Source organism: Lotus japonicus, chromosome 1 (genome assembly GCF_012489685.1).
Source record: "Lotus japonicus ecotype B-129 chromosome 1, LjGifu_v1.2".
In the NCBI taxonomy this organism is placed as follows: domain Eukaryota; kingdom Viridiplantae; phylum Streptophyta; class Magnoliopsida; order Fabales; family Fabaceae; genus Lotus; species Lotus japonicus.
Genome location: NC_080041.1, coordinates 54,448,621 through 54,465,636, shown reverse-complemented (window position 1 = coordinate 54,465,636; position 17,016 = coordinate 54,448,621). Strand labels below are relative to the sequence as shown.

General features: G+C 38.4%; 1 protein-coding gene across 1 annotated transcript; it reads left to right on the top strand.

The window, feature by feature from the left end:
* The first annotated feature begins 9,348 nt into the window (after positions 1–9,348).
* On the top strand, positions 9,349–9,891 carry LOC130738580 (vegetative cell wall protein gp1-like). The gene has a single exon (XM_057590636.1). The coding sequence runs from the start codon at positions 9,349–9,351 to the stop codon at positions 9,889–9,891; it is 543 nt and encodes a 180-aa protein (XP_057446619.1).
* The last annotated feature ends 7,125 nt before the right edge of the window (positions 9,892–17,016 follow it).

Here is a 17,016-nt window from a genome sequence, read left to right as displayed (position 1 = left end):
AAAGAGGTGAAGAGAAGAAACGGGTGGCGCCGGCGGTGGGGGGAGAGGTTGCGGTGGTGGCTAGAACGCAAAATGGAACGCAATCACATAGCTGTCGTAGCGCCACCACAAACCACCGCTAGAGGCGGCGACAATCAACATGCAGTCATCACACTTTCCTCCATTTCCCTAAACCACACAAGATGGAACGCAATGATCAACCAAAGAAGGGCCATGTCTGCAACACCAAGACCCATGTCTCCGTCTCCGACATCGCCGCCACTCATCTCTTTCTGCTTCAGCGCTCCGTCAGTCGCCGCCGTCGCGCCTATGTCGGGCTCTCTCGTTTGACGATCTTGTCGATCGCGCTGCCGGCGGGGTCAATTTGTCGGAGCTAGATGAGAAGGAGGACGGGGATTCGTTTCACGAGGAGGATCCGGGTCTGGACATGGATCTGGATATTGACCCGTGCGGATTGCCGGTGAGCCTCATGTGGGAGGTCATGAGGAGGTTTCCGCCGGTCGGGTTGTTGGCATTGGCGAGGGTGTGCAGAGGGTGGAGGGAGACGGCGAAGAGACTTTGGAGAGCGGCGGAGAAGCTGAAGCTTAGGGTTCCAGCGAGCGTTCAGGTTGGGTACGTCACGTCCATGTTGCAGAAATGTCCAGGGATCGTGAGGCTCTCTTCGAATGGAAAAGTGTGTGTTGAAATTGCTCTGATTGAACGAGGAGGGAGGGAGAAGTGCAACGTAGATCTGCAATTTTGTTGTTTCCCTCTCTGTATGTTAGCACAAAAATTGGGGGAAAGGAAGAGGAAGAAGTGGTTATGGTGGTGCTGTTGGGTGGGGCTTCGGTGGAAGGTGGTGGTGATTGTTGAGGAAGGATGAGAAATTCAGGTGGTGGCAGATGGCGTTGAGGTTGAGGTGGTGGTGGTGGTTTTTTTTTTTTTGGTGAACAGTGGTGATGGGTTAAACCAGGGTTAGATAATTAGTTAAAAAAATTAAAAAAATATTTACCTAAAAAGTAACCTACTATAACATGTAAATCTAGGGTGGTGCAACTTTACACAAAAATTTTCTTGTGTACACTAAATGAACCCAATAATATAAAAAAAAGAAAAAAAAAATAAAGCTAAGAGTAATGAATAATGATTTTTATATGGTCATTTTTTTAACTGAATTGAGTTATATTCAGGTATGATTTGGTTATGTTTGATATTTAATTTTGATTTTAGAGAGAACACTATCATACGCAGAATCATGTACGGATTATATTCATAGGTATAATCTTCCATTCGTTGATCCCCATGAGTTAAAGACAAATTAATAAAATATAAGATAAATTTCATCCAAATTGACATAACTTAGAATACTAAAATGACCCACATCTGAAATAATGTTTTAATTAGAGGTACAAAGAACCAAATTACATAACAAATAAATTCAGAAAGATCCTTAAAAATGTGAAAATAACTTAAACTGGGAAATTTATTACAAAATAAATAATAGCAATGTAAAAATACATTTGATGAAGTGACACTTTTTCCTTTTCTTTTTCATAAGTTTCTACCTGCAAAGAATGAGACACCATAACAATTAAAAATTGCATCCGTGAGCCAAGCCATAATCTCTATGTTATCTTTTACTTTAATTTGAAATTTCTTTTGAATTTTACACTTTTCATGTTATCTATTTATCATGTTATCTTTGTAATTCTGTCAAAAAATATGTTATCTTTTTTTTTTTGAGGGTAAAAGAGCTCAATTTTATTGATTAGCAAAAGAGCTTACATCAGAAGCAATAAGATGCTCCAAACCATAGGGAAATTCCCAAACCAAACAAAACAAAGATTAGATAATGCAAATTTTGCCATGTAGTCCGCTGCTCGATTTGCATTTCTACGAACCAAAACAAAAGAAAAAGAACTAAAACCAGTAGAAAGAGCCACGCAATCTTGGACCACAGCTGCAAGGTAAGAGCAATCATGATGAGCACTCCTCCAAGTACTGTGAAGAACCGCACAATCAGTTTCAACAACGATCCGCTGGTAACCCATCTCCAAAACCAAGCCCAGCGCCCACCGCAAGGCCATTGCTTCCGCCATAGCCGCCGATAGAGCTCCAGCCATCTTCCCCGACGCACACAGGAGCAAACCACCATCTGCTTCTCGCACCACCATGCCCATACCCACCACCTCACCATGCTTGAAAGAGGCATCAACATTGACCTTCACAGAACCTCTCGGTGGTGGTCGCCACACGTCTTGTCTATCCACCTGAGGTGTGTTCAAACCAGCACTACCCAACCCCTGAAAATCATCCAGCTTCACCACCTCCATTGCAGCTGCACGCTTCAACGTCTGCTCCAAAGTCAGCCAACGTTGATAAAAAACCCAGAGGTTTCGTCTAGCCCAAATTGCGTACAGCAGCGTGGATACCTTATCGATCACCCACTCATCCTTCTGGTCCAGCAAAGTCCGAAGCCATGCCTCCATCGAAAAATTAGCAGGTTGAGGTCCATGGAAGGCAAAAGACAAGGGAGACATAAACCAAATTGGGGCCACCGCAGGACAAAAGAGCAGCGCATGAGCCGTTGTCTCATCCCCTCCCCACACATTGGGCATAGCAAATCCATATCAACACCACGACGACTCAAATTGACAGCCGTACCATATCCAATACTTTCCATGTTATCTTTTAGCATGTTATATTTTTTAATGTTCTTTTGAATTATATACTTTCCATGTTATCTTTTAGCATGTTATATTTTTGTCTAATCTTTTTTCGTGACCCATGCCCAAATTTTTTTTGACAGAAGGAATGAAAGGAAATCGTGACCCATGCCAAAAAAAAATTGGTACAGACCAATGCCAAAATATTGTTTATCATGAAGAGATACCGTTTGACTTTTCCTAATTAATTGCATAGTTGTTAGTTTGTGAAATTAAAAATAGAGATTTTAAGGAAATTTCATTGGTTTTTATTGTAAAAATTACTGCTAAATTGTCACTTCTAATCTAGAGTTATGAGAAAAACTCTCTCAAATGTGTATATATTAAAAATAAAACATAATAAATAGAGAAAAGTAATTTTAAATTGTCACATCCAACACTCATACCCGCCACCAAATTTTATAATGTAACCAACCACAAAAGATTAATGACTTTTATAATGTGACCAACCACGCAAGATTAATGACTTTCATCACGTTTTACACTTCTTCATCCTCATTCAAGGTCGGCTTCCTTGATAGTGTACAACCCCAGATAAGTCAACATTCGAGAAGCTTGTAAAATCTGCTAAAGACTTCTGATTAGACTTCAAAATGTGGTCAATTTTTATAAGACATAATTTCCTGAAGTCAGATTCTTTAATTTTCAAATCTGCAAAAATAAGTATAAGGCTGTCAAAAAAATAATAATAAGTATTATTCATATTACAATGTGCATTGGGATGAATTTTTTATATATGTTTAGCAAGACACTTGGTATGTCAAGGGATACGAGTAATGAGTATTCAATGCCTTCAGCTAACAACTTCCAAGTACTTTCCCATACAGTGTCTGGTCTGATCAAAGTAGTTATCATCAATATTGAGGCAAATAGCCTTCTTAGTTAATTTCCTGATGCGCTAATCTCGGTAGCCTCTTTGATAGCATTCACATACTCTGTATCTTCATTTTGTATCGGATTCAGATATGAATTTTGTGATTGCTAATGAGAAGGAAATACTAATAAACCTCACATACTTTTGGAAGTATGATAATCCTCACATATAGTGGGTTAAATTTATAGTGACATTTAAGTTTTAACCATTTGAAATTTAAGTTTATCTAGAAAAAATCACGTTCAAAAAGTTTCTTTACAAAAATTGAAAATTGTTATTTAACTTAATGGGGCGGCAAACTAAAGTGGGTAGCTAATCTTTTTTTTGATACATCGGAAAGATAAATTGCACCCACCAGGAATCGATCCCTGGACCTACCCCTACCCAACCCATATGTCCCCCCAGCTCCTACCACTTGAGTTATCCTATGGGGATAAAAGTGGGTAGCTAATCTAGTAAAAAGTATAACCATTTCAAAAAAAATATATAGTAAAAAGTATAACAAAATTATAAATTTATTTATTTTGAAAATTTCAATTGTCACATTCATCATTTGTGACCAGTGCACGCGTTGGAAGAAAGAAAACCTGCCCTATTTTATTTTTAGGTGAAATTTGCTCTATTTTTAATCTACATGCTTTTGGATATATTGATCTTGTTGCTCTAGATTGTTTTTATATTTTGAACAATATAATTAAATAATTTTTAGTTAAATGGAATATTTAGTTAGTATTTTTTTGGTATGAAATTTTTTTAGATGAGGTTTATATAGGAGGGTGAGTGGGGTGATGTGTAGATTTTAGATGAGAATGGGTTAAAGTGCTATTCAAAGAAACCTTGAGGGATGTGAGTGTTCTACTAAAAAAACATACCATTTGAAACTTATCACACTCCAGATAGACCACATTCAGTGTACAACAATATAAAATGTTTAAATTATACTACCATTTTGGTATTTCTATAACTGTATCAAAATGGAATTGACATATCTTAACTTTTTTTTTTGGTTTACGAATTGTTGATTATAAAATTCTATTTTATTTCATAATGTATGGAGTATTTCCAAATCTTCCACTATCAATTATATAACTTCATTTGTAAAAAAAAATTTATATACCTTACATAGCTTACTTTTTGTTTCATTTACTCTCCCCTTCTATCAAATATTTACTCTCTCACCATTGGTTTTTAGTTTTTACGCAGCAAAAGGAAGATATCAATATTTTCAAATGCATTCGTTAATAATCACCATAGATATGAAATAACAACAAAATATCAATTTTTTGATTAACAAAAATTCAAGGAAACATAAAAAAGGAAAAATTAAAATGAGCATCTAAAGAATTCCAGAACTCCCAAAATGAAATGGAATAATAATTTCAATTGGAATTGAAAAACAAAATTAGTCCTTCTCCACTTTGATAACTTTCTTCAAACAATTACCTCCGCCACAAGGTTAGCTTCATTTTCAACTTTCCTCTTAGATGTGGTAACTTGATCACCTGTCTGTATAACATCGTTGTCATCACTGGCAGCAGTGAACTCCGAGAGCAAGTTCTGCAATGATAAAATTGACATGCAAATGATTGTTAGTATACCATAGTTTAGTTTCTAGATAGTTAAGAATAAAATTACAAACTTTGTTTAATACCTTTGGGGTATTCAACATAGAAGTATTCTTAGAAGAACTATTAATTTGAGAAAGCGATCCAATGACTTTACCTTTAAATTCCTATGAAAAAGGTAAAAAGGATTGATTAGAAGCTTTTTAATTTAAATAATTTTTTTTTGTTCACATACATATTTAAAATAAATTATCCATTCACTAAATAATAACAATTTAATTTGAAAATCTATGTAGAATACCATTGAAGAATTGTTCGGATCAAAAGTGTTATTAGGAGTTGCTTCAATGCCTGATAGTGATCCAACAACCTTTCCACAATGGTGCTACAAACAAGAAATAAGGTTAAAGTTGAAGTTATTAATGTAAAACAAAATATTATTATTATTAATATTAATCTTATCTACACATACCAAATTGATGAATTTAAGAATATAAATAATTGATTGGTGAACCAAATATTTACCCATCAATCAAAAGATCTATATTGAGAATCTTCTTATTCCCCTTTCCATAATGAGTGAGCCGAGGTTTACCAGATAACAATATCTAATTACATTGGGAAACAATTTGTTTCATTATTGGAAAAAATCAAGCCAGTAGATGATGGAAAAGATGGAGTAGTAAATGTTAAAAAAAAATTCGTTTATTAGTCTTAAAAAATAGTTTTTTTTAAATTCAAATTAAAAAAAAATTATATAGATGAAAAAAAGAGATTCCCATATGTTTAATTAAAAAAAAGAGTTTGTTATTTGTTTGAATTCAAATATTGAAAAAATGATTATATAAATGAAAAAAAAATATGAAATCACGTAGGTCTATTTTTTACTGTCTATTTTTAAAAAAAGGAGTTGGTTTTTTTAAAGATAAAATAGAAACAGAAGGAAATACGAACAAAAAAAGATGTACTTACCAACTAGAAAAGATGTATCAATGCCTAGGTTGATCAAATCAGAATATGGAACGAATGAGAATCTAAACATGAGAATGTTTGTTTCTGTAATCATATTAGCTGTAGTTTTTTCTTGAAAGTTCAGACGATATGAGTGACGTGTTGAATTTTGTAAATATACATGATGATCCATCAATACCATGTCAATACTACACATATATGATGGATTGTCAAAGGAAAGTAGAGTCCATAGACCTAATATCCTTGCAACATGTTGCTTTTGAAAGAGAAATATCTGATTTAAGTTTTATCATGGTTGAGAATAAGAAGGGTGAAGTAGAGAAAGTTGTGTGAGGATTTGTGAGATGGAGAACGTGAATTATGAAGCCTGTGATATTGGTCTTTTTATAATGAATGTTTTTTTTTATAAATATTTTAAATTTTAAATTTTGAATTTGCCTCTTTTTTATGAGTTGAAGATGGATGAATAAATGACCAGATGCATTGGCAATTTTGTTTCCCAAAACTTTTGACCACACATGTTGAAAAAAATCTGAATAAGAATAACAGGTGTATCGGATTTTTATGTTAGCTGGTTGTTTTTTTTATTCGAGAGAAGTTAGATGGTTGTTACGTTTGTTTTTTCTTTTCTTTTATATTTTGAATTTCAAATTTCAAATAGTATAGGTTTATTAGATGAATATTATGAAGCTTGACTATATAATATTTCATGAATTTTAATAGCTTGCCACATGTCTCTATAATTGTGGAAGTTGTAGATTGCTGACACCTAAGCTTTTAATGACTCCCAAACTATATATTATTAGATAAGAATAACAGGTGTATCGGATTTTTATGTTAGCTGATTGTTTTTTTTATTCGAGAGAAGTTAGCTGGTTGTTACGTTTGTTTTTTCTTTTCTTTTATATTTTGAATTTCAAATTTCAAATAGTATAGGTTTATTAGATGAATATTATGAAGCTTGACTATATAATATTTCATGAATTTTAATAGCTTGCCACATGTCTCTATAATTGTGGAAGTTGTAGATTGCTGACACCTAAGCTTTTAATGACTCCCAAACTATATATTATTATATTAGATTAGATTGTGGGGAAGGGGATTTTGGGGTCGTTATCTATGCTGGGGTGTATATCAGGGACTCAGGGTGCTGAAATCTCTTTGTAGCAAGGCTCCCAATGGTTGCATCTCATTCCCTATCAGAATTGGTGGCTCTCGGTTTTCTGGTCTTCACTGGGAAACTCTGGATTGGTTTTGGACCAGCCTTGGTTATGTCATTCGGGTTTCTCATTTTGTTCTTGGGATCCCTTTCATTGGCTTTAGAAAATGTGCACTCTTTTTCCTTCACTTGGGAAAACCCAAGTAAGGTTTTAATAAGGCTTTTTTTCGGGAATTAGATTTCCAACCCCAACCTTTAGAATTGTCACCCCACTAAAAAGTGGGGAAATACTAAATTGCCCCTTCGTGTATTACTCCAGGAGATAAGCTTTCGGATTGATCCGCATGTTCAACTTTCGGATTGTATTAGTATTAGAACAAAATACGGGATCAATTCATTCACTTTCGGTATTCCACAAAACTTCAACACTCGGAGCTCTCAACACTCGCGATTAGGGAAGCGACCAAGAATCGTCAAGCATCGTTGTTCAATCGTCAAGCATCGTTGTTCAATCGAGGTAATTCAATTCCCTTTCGTAGATTAGGGTTCCTTCCAAATCTTTTCAATTTTTGGGTTTAATTGATGATTATGAGTTGATGTTTCATGAATTAGGGTATGAGTTTGAGGAATTTGGGGTTTTGGAGTTTTTGGATTCTGAGGTGCGAATTTGGGGTATGTTTGTACTCCGAATCTTGAAGAGTTGGAATTGTTCAGGTCTTGAAGATTCGGAATAGTGAAGGTTTACAGCAACCTATGCAATACTATTTAAAACCGAAACCAAGATGATTACCTTAAATTGGGTTTAAAATGGCCTTTTCATGTTATATTTTTTTAATTTGTGCCTGCAACCCCCTGGGGGTGATCTGTGATGATGGAAGGTGGGAACATAGGGAAAAAGAAAGCTGAGACCAATGGAAAACTGGACAGAAGAGTGTTTCTTTTTAAGACATTCCTTAGAAACTGTAATTCTCATGCTAGTAGTGTTGATTCTAATTGTGATTGCTTTTTAACTATCTGCTACTTTTAAGGGTGGCTTTCTTTTAATCTTTGATTCTTAGATTGACTTTTGGTAGTGGGGTGAATCTGAATCATAATCTGAAATCATAATCTTCTTTGGAAAACACTAATGTCTGAAATCTGAAATAGTTAACTCCTAGAAAAACTCTTTGAAAGCATATAGGGGTCATCACAACACAGTTTTCCAAAGCAAAACATAGCTGATATCTGAAATAGTTAGCTAATCATTACATATAGTGTTCAGATTCTCTCATAGATACTGAAAGCATTACATATAGTGTCCAGATTCTCCCATAGATACTGAAAGCAAAACATAGCTGATATCTGAAATAGTTAGCTAATCATTACATAGAGTGTTTTAGCTAATCATTCATATTACTTCCATAGATACTTAAAAGCATTACATATAGTGTTCAGATTCTCCCATCCGAACCTTATGCAATACTATTTAAGAGAAGTTGTAAACTGTCCATCTTCTAAGAGAACCTTATGTTGTGTAGTGTTCAGATTCTTTCACATTATTATTCTTCTTGAAAGTACAAACTGTATTCTTCTTGAAAGTACTTTCAATACATTCCAATTTGAGTATATTTTGGATCCTCTGGTTTGTGTTAGGTGAGGAACTGTCTTTTTGATTTAGAAGAGACAGAAATTTTGACTCCAATAGTGTAGAGCAAGAATTACTAGTATATTTTGGATCCAAACATGTTGTGTAGTGTTTGCAACAAGCAGCAACCTTGAGCTTGTTGGGGTCTCAATCATCAGTTTGTTGCAGACCTTTCACATACCCTGCAGCAACCTTCCATTTCTGTATTCAATTCTACTTCTATCAAACTGATTTCGGGATTTTTATATAAGGAGCTCTTGATTATTAATCTGGTATGCTTAGTTAGTTAGTAGTTTTACTTAGTTAGTTATGACATGCATAGTTATGACATGTTATTAATCTGTTATTTCAAGTTTTTACTATTCTATTTCAACTATGTTTTCCAAACCATGCTCATTTGACACAATGGCTTACATATCACTGATTTTCCTTATTTCTCTTGATAGATTATGGGGAGGACAAAGAAGCACGGGAGGGTATCGTCTCAAGAGCTGACCGATCGTCGTGACTTTCTCCACGCTTCTCATAGGCGAGGTGATCATGATAAGGATGTGTCGAGTGCTCGGAAGGCAGCTCGGAAGGTGACCCCTGAGGTTCCCGCTCAGCCGACTCCGGAGGTTCCTGCTCAGCTGACTCCGGAGGTTCCTGCTCAGTCGACGCCTGAGATTCCTGCTGAGGCGACGCCTGAGGTTCCTGCTCAGGCGACTTCAGACGTGCCTGCTCAAGTGACTCCTGAGGTTCCTGATGTGGCGAGTCCTGAGGTTCCTACACAGCCTGCTCAACCGACTCCTCAGCCTATTCCTGAGGTTCCTACTCAGGCGACTCCTAAGGTTAGTGCTCGGCCTACTCAGGATCCATCTCCTCAGCCACTCCCCGAGGTTCCTGACCACGATACTGCTGAGCCTTCCACCTCTCGACCTAAGTGTGCTGCAGTCGAGGAGGAGTTGGAGTTGGAGTCTGAGCCTGAGCCTGAGCCTGAGGCTGTTGTATAGGATCCGAGGAGGCCGCCGCTCCAGAGAGATCCACCGTTTCTTGGGGGGCCGGATGAGTTGTCACTTATGCGACATTACCCGGATCACATAGCGTCGTGGACGTGGCATGCCCTACTAGGCACCACTGACCATCGTTATGAGGACCGAGGTTATTTGAGGCTTGCCACTGCTGGTACGAAGTTGGGGAAGTTTTCGTGCGAGGGCGACGATTTCAGGGAGGTCTGATTGATTGTGGAGAGGAGCGGACTCTATCCTCTGGCCAGGTGCAGCTATGCAGAGACGGACCCAAGGCTTATCTCAGCTCTTGTCGAGAGGTGGCATGAGGAGACTAGTAGCTTCCACATGCCATTCGGGGAGATGAATGTCACCCTCGACGATGTCTCCGCTCTTCTTCACATCCCGGTCGGTGGGAGATTCTACACTCCAGGAGTGGCCTCGAGAGAGGATGTGGCAGAGACCTGCGCTTTGCTGTTGGGGGGGAGGCAGATATGTACCTGGCTGAGTTTACTAACCGGTTTCGGGTGGTTTTCATCTCCATCTCGTTAAAATCTAGTTACACTTACCTTCCGATGAGAGGAGGTGCCCCACCGTTAGAACATCTTGTCGTAGTTGTTGGTCATGTGACCAATCACTTTGTATAGGTATATCTTCTATTAAGTACTCTAGTTTTTTCTTGTCACGTTAAACAATTTATGTTTGAAATATATCTAATTTTACTGTTATACTCTTAAATGTAGCTAAAGTTGGTGTTGAAGGTGTGAAAAACGACTAGAAGGGGGGGGGGGGTTGAATAGCGTTTTCAATATAAAAACTTTCCCCTTAAGATTTAAAGTAAATCTTTTCGGTTTCTCTACGATAGATGGTGCAGCGGATAAAGATAGAGAGAAGAGAGAAGCACACAAGTATTTTATCCTGGTTCACTTGATAAATCCCTCAAGCTAATCCAGTCCACCCGTTAAGGTGATTTCTTCCTTCTTAGAATGAAGGCAATCCACTAATCAGATAATTGTTACAACTGCACTTGAAACCTACAAGTGACTAACAATACACTGACTTAGCTATCACTAAGATTCACTCTCTTAGTCTTCTCTAGGATCCGATCAACCTTGATCTCCTAAAGGAATCACCACTAAGATTCACTCTCTTAGTCTTCTTAAGGATACTGACCTACCCGGTCCCTTAAGGAAAATCAAACAACTGTTTGAGGTTGGTGTTTACAAAGGTTTGCTTCTAAATAAGCTGAGTGTAAACTAAATAAGAACAGATGAAGAAAGTAGAGGCTTGAATCTTTTCTTGTATTGCAGCTCTTGGTTTTTCTCACTTAAGCTTTCTTCTTTTCTTCAGCCTTTTATAGTCCAAGGTGCAAAGGATATTTCTGTTGAGAGAATATGACCGTTGGAGGGCATTTCTGGAACTTCCAGAACCTGCTGTGGCTGAACCTTGGTAGGTAGGCTTTTCAGAATAGTACACTGCTCTTGTACTTCTTGATAGAGACATTTGCCTTTAACCAATGACTTCTGATCAGAGGAATGCTTCGTGTTGGAACTTGTGAAGCTTGGTGATCAGAGTTAGAGGGAAGCTTGGATCCTCTGACCTTCGTTACTTCTGCTTCTGAACCTTCAGAGCTTCTGGACCTTCAGAGCCTCTGGTCCTTCAGAGCTTCTGATCCTCAGATCTTCTGATCTTCTGATCTTCTGATCCTCTGATCATCAGATCCTCTGATCCTCAGATCTTCTGATCCTCAGATCCTCTGATCTTCTGATCTTCAGATCCTCTGATCCTCAGATCTTCAGATCCTCTGATCCATGTATTTTGATGAACAACTCTAAACAAATAAACTGAATACACTCAGAGTATAAGGTATCAGAGTTAAAACTTATCCTGATGTGTATAGTTTATCTTGCTCTTTCTGAATCCAAGACTCGTGCTTGATTCTGAGCTAAGCTCCCCCTGAATCTAATACTTAATATCAACGTTAGTAATATCTAGATTCTGAGCTAAATAATATAGGAGTTGTCAAGATACTATAAGTTCTCCCCCTTTTTGTCATAAGCAAAACGAGTGAAGGGGAAAAAAAATAGTAAGAGCATAAGACGAAATACTCCCCCTCAGAAGGAATACCAAGGGATACTTGGCTGCTGATTAGTATATCTTCTTATGAGAGCAGAAGTGTCAAAGTCCAGAGGTTCTGGTGACATCTCCATTCAGGAAAAAAATTCCATCTTCAGATGCTTCAGAATGAGAAGCTATGAACCTACTCTTCTTCTGATGACGCAAGTCAGAAGTTGTAGTAGCATCTTCTGATGTTGTTGCTTCTGGTTTGACAAGTTCTGAGTCTTTGTTTCTATCTGAAACAGTCATGCTCATCTCTACAAGCTTTTTCAGCTAGCTTTGACTTGACCAAATCTTACTCTACTGATGCCTCCAAGATTAACTTCACCTTCAGGTTCAAGTTTTGGATCTTGGGACATATGCCTTTCTCCCGTCATGTGTTGCCTGCATCCACTGTCCAGGTTCCATGGTTGGAGTTTCGATGGACCTATTGAAGATATCTGCAACATATATAATCTTATCCCTAGGTACCCACTTTCTGGGTCCTTTCTTGTTAGTTAGCCCAGAAGTTCTGACAACTTTGGGTCTTTCAACAGGATAATGTAAAGGAATTTGAGCATGATATTTTGACATTGAGAAAGTTCCTTTCTTAAGAGATGATGGAGCAACTTCAGAAGGTTTAGAATGACTAATGTCATATATTCCATTTCTGCTTACGCCATAGATCATTGAAGCCATTAAGCTTCTGTCTACGCTTTTAGCCAGGAATCTTTGAAAAGATTTTTCATACTTAGATTCATTTCTACAATCAGAGGCATCACAGGCAACAATTTCTTCTAACTTAGCAATCTGGTTCTTAAGCACAGAGTTAGAATTGATCAAGGCATGATTATCATTTTTCAAATCAGAATTAATTTTCTCATGTTCGGAAGGAGTCTTGGAAACAGCAGATAAGTCCTTTTTCAGCTTCTTATGCTTAGACAATAAGGAGTTATACTTATCCATGATATCAGACAATGCATGTTTCAGTTCAGAGGTAGAGAAAGAAGCGAATACCTCATTTTCATCGTCTGAGGTAGGATCTCCTTCTGATGCTGAGTCAGAGTCAACAGCATCCTTTGACTCTGCTCCTTTGTCTTTGATAATAGCCATGAGTCCTTGAACTTCACCATCAGAGTCAACATCCTCTGACTCTGATTCATCAAAAGTCACCATCAGACTCTTCTTGGTCTTGAAGTGCTTCTTTGGCCTTTTGTCCTTTGATGAACCTTTGTATTTGCTCTGCCTGTGCTTCCAGATGCAGTTGAGCTTTCTGGATATCAGAGTCAGCTCATCTCCATCAGAATCTTCAGAGGCTTCTTCAGATTCTTCTCCTTCTGCTTGGAGAGCCTTAGCCTTTTCAGATTTGGATTTCATGGCTATAGACTTCTTCTTCTGATCCTGATGTTCAGCACGCTTTAGTTCATGACACTTCAGTATGCTTATGAGTTCTTCCAAACTCATCTGCTCAACATCTCTAGTTAGCTCCAAGGAAGTTATCAAAGGCATCCAGCTTTCAGGAAGACCTCTAAGGATCCTCATGACATGATCCACAGTGGTGTAGCTATTGCTGAGGGGTCTTATTCCAGCAATAATCAACTGGAATCTGGAAAACATATCCTCAATGGATTCGTCAGGTTCCATTTGGAAGGATTCATATTTCTGGATCAAAGACAGTGCCTTTGATTCTTTCACTTTCTTGTTTCCTTCATGAGACATCTTCAAGGATTCAAAGATGCCCTTGGCGGAATCACGATCAGTAATTTTCTCATATTCTTCATATGAAATGGCACTTTGCAGAATAGCTCTTGATCGGTGATGATCTCTGAATTCCTTCTTTTGATCTTCACTCATCTTCTTCCTTGGGATCTTTACACCATGTACATCAACAGGAGGGGTGTAGCCATCAACAACAAAATCCCAAAGATCAGGATCAAAGCCAAGAAAGAAGCTTTTGATTCTGTCTTTCCAGAAATCAAATCTCTGACCATCAAAGATAGGTGGTCTTGCACTGTATTGATATTTGCTTGTAGTAGTGGTGGAATCCATGAGTTTTTCACACTGGCCCGGATCTACTGAACACTGTTAAGTGTGGTAATCAGAACTTGCGCTCTGATACCAATTGAAGGTGTGAAAAAACGACTAGAAAGGGGGGGGGGTTGAATAGCGTTTTCAATATAAAAACTTTCCCCTTAAGATTTAAAGTAAATCTTTTCGGTTTCTCTACGATAGATGGTGCAGCGGATAAAGATAGAGAGAAGAGAGAAGCACACAAGTATTTTATCCTGGTTCACTTGATAAATCCCTCAAGCTAATCCAGTCCACCCGTTAAGGTGATTTCTTCCTTCTTAGAATGAAGGCAATCCACTAATCAGATAATTGTTACAACTGCACTTGAAACCTACAAGTGACTAACAATACACTGACTTAGCTATCACTAAGATTCACTCTCTTAGTCTTCTCTAGGATCCGATCAACCTTGATCTCCTAAAGGAATCACCACTAAGATTCACTCTCTTAGTCTTCTTAAGGATACTGACCTACCCGGTCCCTTAAGGAAAATCAAACAACTGTTTGAGGTTGGTGTTTACAAAGGTTTGCTTCTAAATAAGCTGAGTGTAAACTAAATAAGAACAGATGAAGAAAGTAGAGGCTTGAATCTTTTCTTGTATTGCAGCTCTTGGTTTTTCTCACTTAAGCTTTCTTCTTTTCTTCAGCCTTTTATAGTCCAAGGTGCAAAGGATATTTCTGTTGAGAGAATATGACCGTTGGAGGGCATTTCTGGAACTTCCAGAACCTGCTGTGGCTGAACCTTGGTAGGTAGGCTTTTCAGAATAGTACACTGCTCTTGTACTTCTTGATAGAGACATTTGCCTTTAACCAATGACTTCTGATCAGAGGAATGCTTCGTGTTGGAACTTGTGAAGCTTGGTGATCAGAGTTAGAGGAAAGCTTGGATCCTCTGACCTTCGTTACTTCTGCTTCTGAACCTTCAGAGCTTCTGGACCTTCAGAGCCTCTGGTCCTTCAGAGCTTCTGATCCTCAGATCTTCTGATCTTCTGATCTTCTGATCCTCTGATCATCAGATCCTCTGATCCTCAGATCTTCTGATCCTCAGATCCTCTGATCTTCTGATCTTCAGATCCTCTGATCTTCAGATCCTCTGATCCTCAGATCTTCAGATCCTCTGATCCTTCTGATCTTCTGATGCTCAGATCCTCTGACGAATATATCTTCTGGTGTCAGAATCAGAACCTGTTTGTCAAAACACTCAAGACAAACATTAGAGTATCATAGTTGTTCATCCACAAATAAATACTTGTTATCATCAAAACATAGAGTTGTACCACATGACCAAATCTTGATCTTACAATGGTGTCTGGACATCATATGCCGCCAATTGCTCCCCAATGGGAATACAACATTGTAGCACCGGAGTCCGAATGGTGTAGATCGTATCAAGAGCGTTTGGAATAATTTATGGTTGAACACACTGCTTGGATTGGTCCTCATGTTCCTAGCAAGAATGATTACATAGACATAACAAAAGATTGATAATATGATTCATGTTTGTAATGTTGTATTAGATTTGACATTTGAATATTTTCCTACATGTGTTAAACCAATGCTCCAGTATTGTAACCATGTCTGTTTGCCCCATATTATTGTCTCTGCATTTTGGTGTTTCTGCCTTTGTGACAGTATCTGGTTTGAGAGGTCCGAATGTTTAAGTTTCATATTAATCCGGTTTAGCAACTCTCGGACGTCTTAAAAAGGGGTGGGTGACAAATTTAATTATCAACCAGTCCGAAACTTATAGTCCTGGAGAGATCCGGAACTTATAGTCCCGGATAACTCTTTCCAGATGCAGCAGAATGCAGTAAGTTAAGACCAAACCAAAGGCATATTCCCCAATTACACTCTCAACCACCATCACTGCCTATCACACAACCAACTCTGACCACCATTACTCTTCCCCACCAACCCCACCACCATCCCCATTACTCATTCATCCTACACCATAAATCCCTTTACTTCCTATATTAATCCCCTATGCACCAAAGGCATCCTACACCATTATATTACTTCCCTTCTTCTTCCCTTGTTGCAGAAAATAACCAAAAGAAATGGAACAAGATCCACCATCAACCTTCATCCACCCTTGTAAATGCCAAGACAACCTTTCCTCCAGCTCTCGTCCTCTCATTCCCGACCCCGCTGACGCCGTCCAGGCCGCCATGATTCACCGCAGATCCACCAACGACAAACCCAACATTTCTAACCCAACAATTCGTCAGGCAAGTCCTCCAAGACGGCCACGACACTGATCCCGATTTCCACTCCAATGCTTGGCTTTCAGCCCTGCAATTAGGCGGATCTACCACTCCTCTGGGCGCAATCACTCACCATCATGAAAGAGTAGATCACGTCGTCGATGTTATCAAATCCTGCACTCCCAATGGGTTTGGAGATGCAACAGTTACCCTCAAGGTATTTCCTTCTTCCTCCTTATATTTCAAAGAAATGTTATCTTCATGTTTCTCTCATGACATCTGAGGTTGAGATTCAGGACCCTACGGGCATTGTTGGCGCTAGTATCCATCACAAGGTCTTCACCGAAAGCGTATTTGCGAAAGACATAACTGTTGGATCTGTTCTACTTCTCCAAAAGGTTAATCTATAGGCAACTTGAACATCAGAAGGTTTGGTGGTCGTTGGTTAGGGATTTGAGTTTCTCGGTTGCCTGATCTCGTGTCGTTTCCGGTTTGAAGGTGGGGAATCGGTGGAGTCTGGAGAGAATGGTGTGGAGTTGGAGCTTCAATCTCGTTAATGGGGATTTTGGTACGAGTGTTCCCTTCCTCTGTTGCAGTGCTATTCACGGCTTCCATCCCTCCATCTATTGTGGCCGTGAAGGTTTCTTGGTCCAAAGTGATTTGTGGAAGGGCATCATTCAATTTCACGTTTAATTTGGTGAGCTTCCTCACACTGTTGTTCACAGCTTCCACAATTCTAAGCCCTTTGAATTTTTTACCC

Coding starts and splice junctions, on each gene's coding strand:
- LOC130738580 (XM_057590636.1), top strand. CDS start 9,349: ATGGGGAGGACAAAGAAGCACGGGAGGGTATCGTCTCAAGAGCTGACC.